Below are 15,351 nucleotides of genomic sequence, written 5' to 3'. Positions count from 1 at the left end.
TTCCACGAATTTGATTTCGAGACCTCAGATTTAGAACTTGAGGTCTCGAAATCAACCATCTAAACGCACACAACTTCGTGTGACAAGGGTGTTTTTTCTTTCATTATTATCTCGCAACTTCGATATCCGATTGAGCTCAAATTTCCACAGGTTAGTTATTTTTTGGCATGAGATACACCAACTGTGAAAGCTAGTCTTTGACAATTACCAATAGTGTCCAGTGTCTTTAATAACAAGTCGATCAATAAAGGATTTTATACTTGTGTCTGAAAAAATGCCATTTTAAGAGGTTGGTCATTTTTTACTATCTTTGAATCAATATAATGTACAGCTGTGTGTTAAAGTGATTGCTTGCTTACTCATTTTGAATCAAGCAATGGTACAACTTACATCATGCCACAAATACTGCGTGCTCACTCCGTGAATTGAACATGATCAAAAAAATATATAAAAGTTAATTTTTGTTATGCTCCCCGTCTTTACAACAAAAAACACAATAAATGAATGTTCCGATTCTCGGAACATACAGGGTACAGACTGCACTCTATGCCTGGATTCGATGACCCTGTACGTATAGGAACAATTTGACAACCTTGGGCTCCCGAGTATACAACGTGGTAAACAAACAAACTATCGCACTTTCACGGACCCTATTCAATAGCCACAAGACTTACACCGCTATCAAAAAAAGAGGACGAGCCAAGACGGTTACGGTTTGAAGTAAACGAAATCACGCACTTTCACGGACCCTGTTTCAGTACACACGAGAATTACTGATCAGAAAAAAACGATGGGAACAAACCAAGACGATTTCTGGTATCCCATTGAAGCAACTACAAAACCAAGCACTTTTTCTCTTCCCTGCTCTATGCTTTGACGAACCATGTTCAATACGAACGAGACTTCGACCTTCAGGACCCTTAAAAGGGAGGGACAGCTCCTTGTATCATAGTCATGGGACCCCCCCCCCCCCCCCCCCCACGAAATCATGTACTTACGCGACCCTGTTCAATACGCAAGAGACTTGCAGGTGCTATGATCAGAAAACGAAGGAGAAAAACGAAGACGTTTCTATATTGACATAAGACACCCCCCTGTCCGCCCGCCCACCCTACCAACTCCTCACTAAAGAAAACCCAGGTACCGAACAAAAACTGACTAATAATGACAGTGTTCCTGTGTTCTATTACACCTTTTGGCAATACACATGTTTTTTAAATTACTAAAAATACAGATCATTTATCACCTGGCAAGCGAGCATTCGATGCCTTGGGTTTGTTCGCAATTAACCCCTCGGCCTTCTAGAACATTCTCACAGCATGATCTCGCTTTATAAGGGCGGCAACCTTTTTTGCAAGATGCAGTGTTATCCAGAATTAAAGCATCTAGATTCTGGGGTCCTTGAGCGGGCCCCGGGACCCAACAAGGGCAACGTGTTCTGCGCTTGTTCTGGGCGCTTACTCAATCCTTATGACAACACTGGATAATGGTATTTTTTCACCTGCTACTTCAAAAACTGATTTTTTAGCAAATCTGTTGTAGTAAATGCATGCCCCGCCAGTAACCTTTTAATAGGCTTAGACCTTCAATGTCTCAAAATAAAACAACCAACAAACAAACAAACAATTAATCACAAGATGTGCTCTGATTGACCAACCACATTTTGACAAGACGCTTAAAGGGTTTTGATACATCAATAAAAAAATATTTTAAGTATATCAAGCTTTTTGCCGTGACATGAATCCCTAATCATTGTGAATTAAGATGTAATGTATATAACATAATTTACCTTGGGGGTGTCCTGGCCAAGCGCATAAGAGCAACGGACTCAAGTTCTGGTGGCTCATTAATCGGGATGTGGGTTCAAATCCCATTCGTGACAATTGTGTCCTTGAGCAAGACACTTAACAATTGCTTCTCTCCACCCAGGGGTAAAATGGGTACCTGTGAGGGCAGAGATGGTTTATGTGAATGGTTAGATTGGAGCGCTGTAACTAGCAGCACCGCGTACAGGTATATACTGACCATGGAGCTGAGATGGTTTAAGCTATTTATACCTCCATGGTTTAGGGAATGATCTAAGGCCTGGTGACCGGGGGTAATAATTTTGGAAGGGCTTTGAAATCTCTTTGGGCTGTGATTAAGCGCCGTATAAAAATATATTATTGTTGTTGTTACTATTATTATTATTTTTACCTGTAGAAGTTTCAGCATAATTAGTACAAAATGAAATCACAGAGCAATGTATCAGGAGATTTGCATAAATTCGTTGTACGTAAGAAGAACATTATTTTTCTGAAATTGTTTTACTCATTTCTCAAAAACCAAAGCATCTTAGCAAGTATTATTATAAAAAGAAGCTTTCAACATCATTATCTTAAAATCGTGTAAGTTTAATGTAAATCTATGTACGTCTTGTGTTTTGTGTCGTACAAAAAGTACCCAAACCCTTTTACTTTGATTGAAGAGAAACATTTGAGCAGTATCTTTCATCCAAACACAAGCTCATTGCTCATCTCAAACACATCCCTTGGCTGTCTAGCGAGGTAGTGTCACATGAACATGACAAATACAGCTCCACACCTGCTAGACTCACATGTGGTTTACCCCTTTAGGATGGTCGCCTCAAACATGAGGGGGTAAGTCTTCATAAAGTCACTTGCACAAAACCTCATCATCTTTCATGGAAGACTGACAAATTATTACCAGAGGACTATTTTGAAATATTATTGATCAAATCTAAACAGTCTGTGACATATTGAATCACCCCTCAGGTACAATCAACTTTGTTGTCAATAAATTTAATTGACTGCAGACTCCCTCGATTTGTAAGCCATATCCTAATTGAATGACTTGGGCTATGGCAGGCTTCGACTTAATAAGCAGCAATGCGGAGTACATGTGTATAAAGTAATCTAGCGGTAGCCACAGCCACTACTAGAGATACCCTAAGGTAAGTTCAACTTGGATTCAATTTGGAGCAAGTAACTTGGTTTTCACAACCCAACTGAAAGAGTTACACCTTGCATTTGGATCATTCTTGTGCCCTTCCGGTCGAGGACAAACAAAGAATTTACGTCCTAGATTTGGGCCTGGTTTCTTGACAGTTCTCAGAAGACATGGTTCATTGTGTCCCTTGCATCGTGGTGGAGGAGGAGGACCTGAGAATAGTTTCTTCCAAGAAGTCAGATTTTTCTTCTCTGTGTTTTGTTGATCTTTTGGAGGCGAGTCTTTGGTTGGTTCACCCTCTGAAGATATATGGGACTCCTGAGAGGCTGATACTTGGGATTCCTGAGAGGCTGTTTCAGAATATTTACTCTCAGTGTTTTGTTCTTCTTTAGATACAGAGTCTAGGACCTGCACGTCTGGACTAGAAAAGTCTGGCACCTCAGCTTTTTGTGGTTTCTTTTTCACAAAGAAGTTCATAAGACTGCCTTTTTGTTGCCGAGTCCCTGTCTTTTGCTTTTTCTGGGCCTGTTGACTACTCAGGTCATTACCAAGCCTTTTTAAGCCTGATTTAGCGTTATCAACTTTTCTCTGACTTGTTTTGTCCGCATCCCTTATCTTATCAGCTTCAGCTTGCCTAGCAAGGGCTACTTTACTTGGAGACAATTTCTGGAAGAAGGACATCAACTTCATCTGCTTGCCTGAAAACTCAGGCATGTTGCTTGAGCTGAGTTGAGGTAGCTTCTCTGATGGAACGGGTTCACATTTGAGCCTGGCTTTGACCGGACAGTGATCTGAACCTTCCACCTCCGGCATGATGTCACAATTTATGATCATCTTACTACAGAGATCTAGATCTGCGAAAATATAATCGATCCTTGTTCCATAGTTCGTCTGCCGAGCACCAGTCATTGTTGACCAGCAAGTAAAGGCTTTTTCCCTATTGGGGTGGAAGAGGCGAAAAGTGTCCACGAATTTACCTTTGGAGGCGGGGAGTTCCTCCGTGTCTTTGCAATTTTTAGAGGAGGTCTCTGACTCTTTGGGTTCTTCTTTAGGAACACCATCGCAGAGGAAAGAATTGAGCCACTGACGACTGGGGTGGAGTTCGAATTCCTAAAAAAGTAAAAAAATAGTTATTATTTACATGAAACTGGTATTAAGAAGCTTTTCTCTCAAGTCAACAGGCTGATTGCAGTGGATTTTTATGTAATTAACAATTAAATCGATAGACCTTATGCACATGACGTCATTTCAGTAGGTCGCCCTCACCTAGAGGTCAAAAGGAGGTTGTTCATTGGCCAATCCTGTGCGCCGCGCGTACAAATCTGTGCGTTTCGATTGTTTCGTCACCATTTTTCCACTAAGATGGCCGCTGGATGACGTCAATGCATAAGGTCTATACAAATTTTTAAAAATAAGCCTAGGCCTACATAAAACCAGATTACATCAAAAATAATCACTAACACATTGGCAAGATTGGAAAATGTCTTCAGTGGAATTGTAGAGGAAGTATGAGATGTTAGGAAAAATCAAAAATAAGTACATTAGTACAATATAACAAAAATTGTAATTTATGTTGCTTTAAAATTTCATACCAGAACAAAACAATGACTTTAAATTAACTTAGTTTAATGTCTAACATTTTCCTTGAAAATATGGGAAGAGTCTTTTCTAACAGAGAGACTTTAAGCTTGTTCTCCCTGATACAGTTCTCCACTTTGAGTAGTTCATGACCTGAAGTATCGTAAGAAAGTGTAGGGGGAAATCCAATCTGCTGTTAATCAGCAGATTGGATTTTCCCAGACTATTTTATTGTTATTTTTTTACAACACCCTCGTTGTACGCCATCAATCAATGTCAAGAGAAACCAAGGAATAAGTCCCTGAGAGTCATTCTGTTGTTAGGTTGGTGTAACAATGTCATCATAACACTTCAGAGCTGATGTCAACTCTGATGGGGGGGTTGTTATATCAGGAAGGCGATTAAGGGGAAAATTCAAACTGGCATGGCTCAATTTTGGTGTGAAATTCCAAAAAACTGCAGGTAAATGTAGCTCAACATGTTACCTGGACCAGCAGCCCGATTTCACGAAACTTTACGTAACTGCATTGTCCACTTGCGCAACATTGTTGTTGCAAGTTGCGCCAGAAATGTGGCCCAAGTGGACTTAGACAGTTGAGTAAAGTTTTGTGAAATCGGCTGCTGAATTTATTATTTTCAGAATCTTTATAAGAAAGAGCAGAGAAAATTATATCATTTTTGGTATAGGTTAGTATATTTTCAAACTCAACGAACCACACTCAAAGTGAAGTCAACGTTTGAACATCATTCTTTTTGTGTTAAAGAAGGTCCCGTTATTGTTACTCAATTGAAAAAAACAAGACTGCCGGGCTTGACAGGTCATGAGTTTACTGGCCAGGGCTAAAATCACTGTCTGGCAGCCAAAGTTATCCAGATCAATAGAATAATTTCTCTATAATAGGGGAGGGGAGGGTGCAAGGGGAACAATGTTGGGTTCAAGTCATTACAGATCAATATAATGATTTCACATTGATAGGGGAGGGGTGGGTGAGAGGGGAACAATGTTGGATTCAAGTCATTACAGATCAATATAACAATTTCACATAAATAGGGGAGGGGTAGGATGAGAGGGGAACAATGTTGGATTCAAGTCATTACAGATAAATATAATGATTTCATATAAATAGGGGAGGGGTAGGATGAGAGGGGAACAATGTTGGATTCAAGACATAACAGATCAATATAATGATTTCACATTAATGGGTGTGGGATGGGGTCAGAGGGGAACAATGTTAGATTCAAGTCATTACAGATCAATATAATGATTTCACATTAATAGGGAAGGGGAGGGGTCAGAGGGGAACAATGTTGGATTCAAATTATTACAGACCAATAAGATGATTTCACATTAATGGGGAAGGGGTAGGGTGAGAGGGGAACAATGTTGAATTCAAGTCATTACAGATCAATATAATGATTTCAAATTAATAGGGGAGGGGTAGGATGAGAGGGGAACAATGTTGGATTCAAGTCATTACAGATCAATATATCGATTTCAAATTAATAGGGGAGGGGTAGGATGAGAGGGGAACAATGTTGGATTCAAGACATAACAGATCAATATAATGATTTCACATTAATGGGTGTGGGATGGGGTCAGAGGGGAACAATGTTAGATTCAAGTCATTACAGATCAATATAATGATTTCACATTAATAGGGAAGGGGAGGGGTCAGAGGGGAACAATGTTGGATTCAATTTATTACAGACCAATAAGATGATTTCACATTAATGGGGAAGGGGTAGGGTGAGAGGGGAACAATGTTGAATTCAAGTCATTACAGATCAATATAATGATTTCACATTGATAGGGGAGGGGTGGGTGAGAGGGAAACAATGTTGAATTCAAGTCATTACAGATCAATATAACAATTTCACATAAATAGGGGGGGTTGGGGTGAAAGGGGAACAATGTTGGTTTCAGGTCATTACAGATCAATAAAATGATTTCACATAAATAGGGGAGGGTGGGGTGAGAGGGGAACAATGATGGATTCATTTCATTACAGATCAATAAAAGATTTCACATAATAAGGGGAGGGGTGGGGTGAGAGGGGAACAATGTTGGATTCTAGTCATTACAGATCAATAAAATGATTTCGTATTAATAGGGGGTGGTAGGGTGAGAGGGGAATCAATAAAAATGATTTCACAGTAAGAATTATCACCTGTTGCAAAAAAGGAAAAGGAAAGGGGTTGAGGATGATGGAAAAATGTTTTTAAAATTAGGTTGTTAGAGATCAATTAATGATTTCAAAGTAATTATTAGCACCTGTTTTTAAATAGGGGAAGAGAGAACATGATGATTTTAAGCCGATACAGATTACTGATATTTTTACAGTAATAATCAGTACCTGATGCAAAAGCCATTTTAATAAGTTTACAAACTTCAAAATGTAAGTTAGGTAATACTACTATACACAATTAGCACTGTAAAACTTTTAACACATCCTAATCCCTGGACAACATAGGAACATTGTAAAAACAGCAGATGGCACCAGTTACGATAAATGGTGATATTAGCCATTTTAATTTCTATCAATTCCCTTTATGACCTTCAACTTCAAAGCAACAAGGTCTGAAACGATAAAGCACATCCGGGAGGAGGAACTTTTTAATGATGACCTGGGAACATTTTCTAGGAATCTGCTTTTAGGAAAGAATAAAAACAATTTTCGGTTTCCGATACAAATTAAGCCCAGGAGAGGTCATAAAGAACCCCTGCTTTTGCTTGGCGCAAGTTTTCAAAGTCTCTACTTCTATTCAAGGTGATAACATGTTATGAGCAGAGACGAGTGACTTAAGGAAATGGCTGACAAGTCTTGGACCCTACTGGGAATCCCACCAGATGTTACTCACCGGGCCTGGGTCACAGTTGTCGATCCTTCGGTGTGATGCGTTTATGTCACCGACGATAACGACATGCCTGGAGCAGGGGGTAAAAAAGGACGAGGCTAAATAACAGAAGGACATTGACTGCTGCCTGTTTGACTGGGGTGCAATACTGGAAACTTGTTTAACAGTACAAAAGTCCTCATTTTGACACATGACATCACTTGGATTGAATGTTCCCCAGAGCAAAACAAACTTCTGGGTCAAAAACCTTTTAGTGTATCTGGGCAAATAATTTGTAACAACCTCCCTACTGTCATTGGAATCTGTTACTTCATCTACATTTTGTAAAGTTCTGAAGACTCACCTTTTACCATGTTAATTGCTGTCATGCGCGCTATGATCTTAAATAGCAACTTATAAATTTTAATTGTTATGTTCTGTCAATAATCATGTTGAAACAATCCAGTGCCTTTAACGCTCCATTACATACATTTTTAAAGGTTCTATAGAAGGAGCAAAGAGTAAAATATATCTGTTTTTTAGATTAAGTTCCTGTAAATTTGGATTATCATCTAGAGCAGGTTAGTCTGGAATGCTATGAATTAATACTCCAGTAGTTTGCAAAACATCTGTGTGGAGTATGTGATCTTGACCTTCATAACAGTATAAGATTTATTCATCAAAAAGTGGTATTCGACAGGAAAACCACAATACCCTAGCTCTTTACTAACTTGTTAAAAATGAAAGCTGTTAAGTGTCAAATTAAATGGCAAATTCAAACTGTACCCAACAAAGCAATAACTTAGCTTTCTCAGAATTGTACATAACTCAAGGCCATTTCCTATTTGTTACGATTGTACAGTACATAGTTCTAATTTGAAGGTGAAAAGGGGCTTTGGACTATAGGTGGCAGCAGACTTACCTGATACCAGTTAAATTCCGATTGGCTCATTTTGACTAGAAACAATGGATTAACCAAGGCCAAATTTCATGGCCGCTCTGTTTACTGTGAGCAAAGAATCAGCGTTTACGGAAGCAGGAAATTCCTTTCGTATGTCAAGTATACTTAACAGGGAGTATTGCTTGAGTGAGCTGCTCAACTCCACATTACTACGAGCATTCTTCACTTACACAACAAGCGCAGAAATTTGGCACTAATTATAAGCGGAGAATGGTGATAATTAGGGCTGAAGTGGACGCTAAACAGAGACATGAAATTTGGCTGAGGTGAATCTGCTGCCATCTAGAGTCCCAAAAGTCCCCAATGGAAATACTCCTCCAAACATCTGCAGATCAAAAGACTAAGGTCAACTGGAAAGTTTAGGAAAGTTTTTTTCTTTTTTACTTCTCACCTTCCTTCATGAACCAGAGCTTCTGCCCGGAGCTGCAAAAGGTTATAAAACTGAAGCTTGTACAACATACGCTCTTTATTCTCCCGGTCTGCTCGTGGGCAGTAGACATTAATAACAACAACGTCATGAACAGCGCCCTCTGGTGTCCTTAAAAAGCAAAGAAGAAGAAGAAGAAAAAAAAGAACACAGGTCAGTTGACGACTTTCGCCTTAAATGGAGGACGACCAATATAACTTTGATTCTTCTAATAACATCAAACATATTGTGACTTTAAAGTTGAGTGATTCAGACATAACATAAAGAGGGGCTCCAACGTCACGCTCAGTTTTGTGATCCACTTATTTTCCAATAGAAAGTCCTTATAATGAAAATGGGTTGGAAGTTTCTACACTCACAAGATGATGCCACTGTGTTTGTTACCCAATTCAAGTGCAACTATTATCCAAATCCCAAATGATCGATGACCTTACATTCCAAATGGCTCATTTTTGTACAGGGAATTTTCAGTTCATTCCTGACATATGATGGTATCCAAAAACGGAATTTACTATAAATTTGAGCTCATGACTGGTGCAGAAATTCCAATTTGGAATCTACAGACCCATCATTTTTCTTTCCAAGACGTAATGCTTCAAATTTCTCTCAAAGTAGGCTTACACATTTATATAAGAAAAATGAGATTTCTTGGTGTTTGTTCAACTCATTTTGAATCTTGTCTTGTAAAAATTATCAAATCTGGTCAAGTAATCATTTCGAGCTACAAGCGCCTAAGTCTTTTTCTCCAAAGTTGAGCCCGTGAGAGTAACAAATAACATGACAATTTGAACTGAATTCATTTCAATTAAATGTCATGGAGATGATGGAGATTGACAGTGCAGACTGAGGTTTAGAAGAAAGATAGTAATTTTTCCCAGTTTTCTGACAAGAATGAGAACTCTATTGGAGAGCATCATAAAACTGAATTAGACCTTGACACCCCTCTTTAAATGGATACACTTGACATGTTACGACTTGCACATATGTATGTTCATTGTCTTGTTTCTGAGATGAGGTTTTGAACAGTCTTGACTGATGTTTAAAATAGAGACCTTTAACGCCAGGAAGTAAATCATGTCAAGTGTTGTTGAATGGAAATGCATCTGGCAAAAAGAGTGCTACCACAATAAGCAATATCTGCCAAAAGAGGGCTCACTTTCTAAACAATCAAAGAGAGTAGAAACATACATTGCTGTTGTTTCTTTTTTGTACAGTCAATGCTCACTGTAACCACAAAGCTAGGTATGATCTTGAAGATTTTTCTAAACTTCAGATCTATCTAAAAAGCTTTTCTACAATGCAAATGTAAACAGCATTTCAGAATGCTGACCTACAAAATAACTAACATTGCAGACCAACAAATAAACCACTGCCCCCACAGCAATCGCTGTGGTGGTGCCCTGTGCTCCACCCTTTCAATACAAACTTATAATTGTTCCCATAAGCAAGCCTTCCCAGAGGAAAATTGCCCAAAAGTAAAGTTCAAGGCCTGTAATTTCATCATACAAAAGTTGAATTTGAATACAGGAGCCATCTGAGGTTTTTGAGAGGGTCAAGGCTTAGATTAAATTTATTTACTACCAGGCGCCTGCATGATTTTCAGGGCACTTTCACTTTGCAAAGGGCACTTTTAATGGAAATCTTTAAGGTCTGTATGTAAACATTTTTAAGGGGGCACCAAGGCCAAGGACCAGGGCAACCGGGCCATGTGGCCTCCCGTGTAATTCCAGGTCTGTACTACTACAGTCAGAAGGATCATGACTTCAACAGCTGGAAACAAAAATCACATGATTGATCCTCCATATCAGTCATGCCTGGCCTGTCTCCGCAAAATCACAAAATTGTACAATGTCAACGAAACTATGATTTGACCGATTGGTTTTATGATGGATGAAAAGGGCGGGAGTTCTGGGGCAGAGATTAAGGAAATGTCTTTTTAAATTAGTTGCTCACAAGGCAGAAGTAGGAGTAGAATAATTCAAACAGGATATTGAATTAAGAGAATTAATGACAATTGTTGGTCCACGTTTCATCATTAAATATTGACTGCTGCTTGACTGAGTCTTGAGACTGCTGCTTATGGCTCAAGCAAAAGACAAACTCAAAATCAATCAACAAAATTAACCCTTTCAAAATGTCTGCTTTTTACAAGACACATTTGTCATATAGTTGCTTAGTGTCAAACTGCACAAACACCTGTGGTGGGGCCATCCTGAGTGTGCAGGTGACTCTATCCAGAAAACTGGCTGGAAAAGCTGAAATACGCACAGGAAGAAAGTTAACCAATAGGCATCTATATTGGGCTTGAAAGCGAGTCAAATAATCAGGCAATCAGGTTGGCTCATTGGTTTCTCTCCCTGCTTTTTCGCCTCTGTGGACCCCGGTTCCAGTTTCTTCCTGACTGCATGGGTTTTCCTCATTGACCCAATTTACCTGACGTCATCATCAGAATAATTTTGGATGCGCAATTTTTGGTGAGCAATGTCTCTCTACATTATTCAGTAAAGTGCGCATTTTAGGTGACACAGCATTTACACGTAAACCTATTGACCACCAAAATGGTGAGCGTGGCACAGTCGCCGCGTGTGACGTGCGTGCAAGGGATAATAGGGGTTTAAGTTACCTCTCGAATCTAAAACTGAAATTTCTTCATTGTTTTCTCCTCAAACAGTTTGTTGGTGTAATGTTCTCGTTAGAATGCTTTCAAGAAGTTTGTGATATTTTACAATTATAGGCCTATCATTATTGAGTATTAAAGGAACACGTTGCCTTGGATTGGTCGAGTTGGTATTTGAAAAGTGTTTGTAACCGTTTTTTATAAAATGCATATGGGTAGAAAGATGTGGTAAAAGTAGAATACAATGATCCAAACAAACATGCCTCGAAATTGCGTGGTTTTCCTTTTACCTCGTCGTCTAACACGTGTTAGTTCGCACAGTAGAAGGAAAACCACGCAACTTCGAGGCAAAATTGTGTGGATCATTGTATTCTACTTTAAAAACATCTTTCCAACCATATGCATTTTATAAAAAAACGGTTACAAACGCTTTTGTTTTGACCAAATCGTCCAACCCAAGGCAACGTGTTCCTTTAAACCCAATTTGTCGCTGACTGCAAGATGGCTCAGTGTAAATTTGAAGGGGAACACCACTTGTCCTCTGGTTAAAGGGGCACTTCTATGAGGAAGCAGTAAGTTTGTATTGGAACTGCAAAAGGCACCACAGCATTAGCACAGGGCACCACGGCAATTTCTGTGGGTGCCATAGCAGGCCTGTATTTCAGTATCTCCTTGGTAAAAGGGCACTCGATGAGAAAACTGTAAACTTCTCCTAGAGCATTTCAGGGGACACCAAGGCAATGACCACCAGGGGGCACTGAGGCAATTGCCTTTGTTGCCCTCGTGAAGTATCAGGCCTGCCGTAGGTTATTTTAAGTTCATTTTTTGTCTTGAAGACCACTGACTGACCTTATTCGGTGTTGCGTCATCACCGCCCGCCCCTCACTGTCCAATGACTGAAGTTCTTCATCTGTGAAGGCTGTGTGAGAACCATAGCAACCAACCCTATCGCAATCATCGCTGGCCTTGGCAATTCTGCCTGTGAGTCCTTCCTCAGCACGTACGGGAGCGACAGAGTCACGGCAATAAGTGGCAACCCCTTCACACAAAAATAAAAAAAAGTAAGATTGAATTTAAATAATAATGCATAATACCCCAAAGCAGTCCTAATGGTTTAAAGGTGGACACATGACCAGGCCTGGAATTTCATCTTTCATTTGAAATGGGTATTTCCATTGTAAAATCTTAAAGTCTACGGGAAACTATTGAACGGGCACCAAGGCCAAGACCAGGGCACAGATGCCATGGCCCCTGTGGCCTCCAGGAAATTCCAGGCCTGCATTTAGCCTACCATGTTTATCTGGGCCCAATTTCATAGAACTGCTTTAGAAGCAGGAAACATTGCTTAACCATCTCCTGCTTAGCACAGACGAACGGGACACCAGTCACAAATCGTATATATATATTGTATTATGGTAATGTGGCTGGTTTCCTTATTCTGGTAAGCATTTAATGTTGTTTTGTCACATGTAGCTACTTTGCTTAAAATGTAAAATTGGACACTAGCTGTTTTAAGACATAGCTGGAGCTGTTTAAGACTGGTTGGCTAATGCGTGTGAAGTAATCATGGAAATACATGTGTTGGCATGCAAGCCAATATGCACACAAGAAGTATTTACACACATTCGCAAAAGCATTGAGCATCACAAGTAATTTAACTCCTCAAAAAATTTAGCGATAAAATAATGTCAGAAGTAATGACATATCATGTAAAAACAGGCCTTACACTGCAAAGCTTTTTGTAAAGAAGCCTGACAGGCTAGTAAGTAAACTGTGCATTTTAGTAGCCCAGATTTTAAACTTTAACTTTCATAGATCTTTCTGAAACCTATATTAATGGTAGGTACATGTATAACAAGTAGTAGTACACAACCAGATTAATGGTCCAATGAATTGATATTCACACATTTGTATGCAGATAAACACATTTTAAAATGTTATGATTCACGTCTGAAAAGAAGAACAAAATATCATTGTGCCCTAAAAGATGCTATGTCAGATTTTTGGCCGATTTGACCCATTTTGATGGGGGTCGAGAAAGTTACAAGCTTTCATTTGAGCCATTGCTCTAAAAAGTCGGCCAATTATTAGTAGTAGTGAAATAAAGTGCTCAAAATGTCGGGATCCCGACAATATATCACATGACCAATTCTTATGTGTTTTATAAGAAACGTTTTAAATTTTTGTCATGGTTCCTGACCATTGAAAGTAAAAGTTTAAACCTTTTTTTGTTAGAGCGGGTGATACTCTTTGAAATACCATTCACTTAAAAAAAATCAATTTTTTAATGTTTGGGGCCAAAAATCTGACATAGCATCTTTAAAATTGAAAATTTTCCAGTAGAAATTAAAATATTTCCTTAGAAGGTGCATTTAAGGAGAAAATGCCTTGTTGCCCTTGCCCTTCCAAAAAGGAAGCATACAGGCCTGTGATGTAGACATGATAAAGCAGTAGCAGAGGAATACTGAACTTACCAGAGTATCCTGAACGCTTTCTGGAGTAGCTGAAGTAGGAACTATACCCTTCAATATTGGCAATGGCATCATCTAACAGGTCCCCTGTAGAAAGAAAAACAGGCGAGAGTAATATTCTAGTTCAAGTCACAAATCACAATAAGGCATGCAGGCCTTGTGCTTAAAACTTTTTGGTAAAGTAGCCCACTGGTCTAGAGATAAACTGTGCCTGTTTTAGTGGCCAAGATTGTATGTCATTTAAAGGCATCTTTCGGATGTATTGTGTATTGATTGACTGTAGTGTTAGTGTTACCAAACCATGGCTGCCATTCTCCACCAAAACTTAACAGGAATGGGCCCTAGGCTTATAAATCTCTTTTGAGTAAATTTTTAGAGGAAAAGGTTCCGTATCACGTCACCACTTTTTCATTCGATACAAAATCTAATTTACCTCAACTCACATGTGACACTCAACAATGAGATGGGCCTATCCCTTTTTTGTAAAAATGAGTGAAATAGTGGTTGCGTGAAAAGGAAGTTACCCTTTTTACTAGAGATGGGCCTATCCCTTTTTTGTAAAAATGAGTGAAATAGTGGTTACGTGAAACGGAAGTTACCCTTTTTACTAGAGATAGGCCTAGACCTACTTTTTTAATAAATTAATCTATTTATAGGCCTAATGAATGAAAAGCTGTTGGCATGGTTGGCAGGCCAGGGTCAGGGAGAAGCAAGGTCAAGGGACTAAGTAATAGTATAACTATAAAGGAGTCATTCCGAATCGTTTCCATCCCACTATTTATTGCTTCCGTTCAGCAAAAACAGTCAGGTCACCCTGGTCACACTTTGTCATAGTGGGCAAAACATTTATATTTAAATATAATAAACATTGACACATGCCTGTCACTAGGCCTACAGACAGTACAGTTCAGTTGCAAATAAACACTTGTTTTACCGTCCTTACTTAATATTTGACATTTTTACCGACTCTATTATTAGTAATAATTAGGCCCTATCTTAAATTTAATACTTTGTCAATGCAGCACTGACAAACTAAAAAGAAAAACATGAACAACACCTAAACACAGTTACACTAAAAAACTTCAGTTCAGTCAGAAGATTGAGAATTCGAATAACAAATAAAAATCAACAAAATAAAAAAAGTCAAGAATGAACAAAAAGGTCACATGAGTTCAAACTTACTCGTTACTTTGGTCTCCTGTAGGCAAATGACATCCGCACCCAGTGAATCAAGAAGTTCTTTGATAGGAATCTTGGAAGCCCTGATGCCGTTGATGTTCCACGTCAAAATGTCCATATTTTCAGCACTTTAACTTTGCGCGCCTTTTGGCAGACGATAAAATTGACGATAAAAGTGTGTATTTTTCAGCTGCCATGTGCAGTCTGGTATCCACCCTCAACCTTTGTATATGATACGTAAATAGGGGTACCTGACTAGACCCAAAAGCCCTTACCAATGAGGGCGCTATTTACTTTTAGCAGTGGTCGACCGGCCGTCTGCTCGCGAAAACTT

The 15,351-nt window shown here is 39.1% G+C and overlaps 1 protein-coding gene across 1 annotated transcript; it reads right to left on the bottom strand.

The window, feature by feature from the left end:
• Positions 1-1,959: 1,959 nt before the first annotated feature.
• On the bottom strand, positions 1,960-15,238 carry LOC139952413 (DNA-(apurinic or apyrimidinic site) endonuclease 2-like). Its single transcript, XM_071951539.1, has 6 exons — positions 15,021-15,238; positions 13,842-13,925; positions 12,217-12,406; positions 8,715-8,861; positions 7,387-7,453; positions 1,960-4,059 (listed from the first exon to the last, which is right to left on the bottom strand). The coding sequence occupies exons 1-6, from the start codon at positions 15,133-15,135 to the stop codon at positions 2,971-2,973; spliced, it is 1,692 nt and encodes a 563-aa protein (XP_071807640.1). The 5' UTR covers positions 15,136-15,238; the 3' UTR covers positions 1,960-2,970.
• Positions 15,239-15,351: the final 113 nt, after the last annotated feature.

This window comes from Asterias amurensis, chromosome 2 (assembly GCF_032118995.1).
Source record: "Asterias amurensis chromosome 2, ASM3211899v1".
Taxonomy (NCBI): domain Eukaryota; kingdom Metazoa; phylum Echinodermata; class Asteroidea; order Forcipulatida; family Asteriidae; genus Asterias; species Asterias amurensis.
The sequence above is the reverse complement of the archived record's forward strand: the minus strand, read 5'-3'. Positions and strand labels throughout refer to the sequence as shown.

Coding starts and splice junctions, on each gene's coding strand:
- LOC139952413 (XM_071951539.1), bottom strand. CDS start 15,135: ATGGACATTTTGACGTGGAACATCAACGGCATCAGGGCTTCCAAGATT. Junction 8,862..12,216: donor ATGACGCAACACCGAATAAG/GTCAGTCAGTGG, acceptor TTGCTTTTTAAG/GACACCAGAGGGCGCTGTTC. Junction 7,454..8,714: donor GCTCTGGTTCATGAAGGAAG/GTGAGAAGTAAA, acceptor CCCCTGCTCCAG/GCATGTCGTTATCGTCGGTG.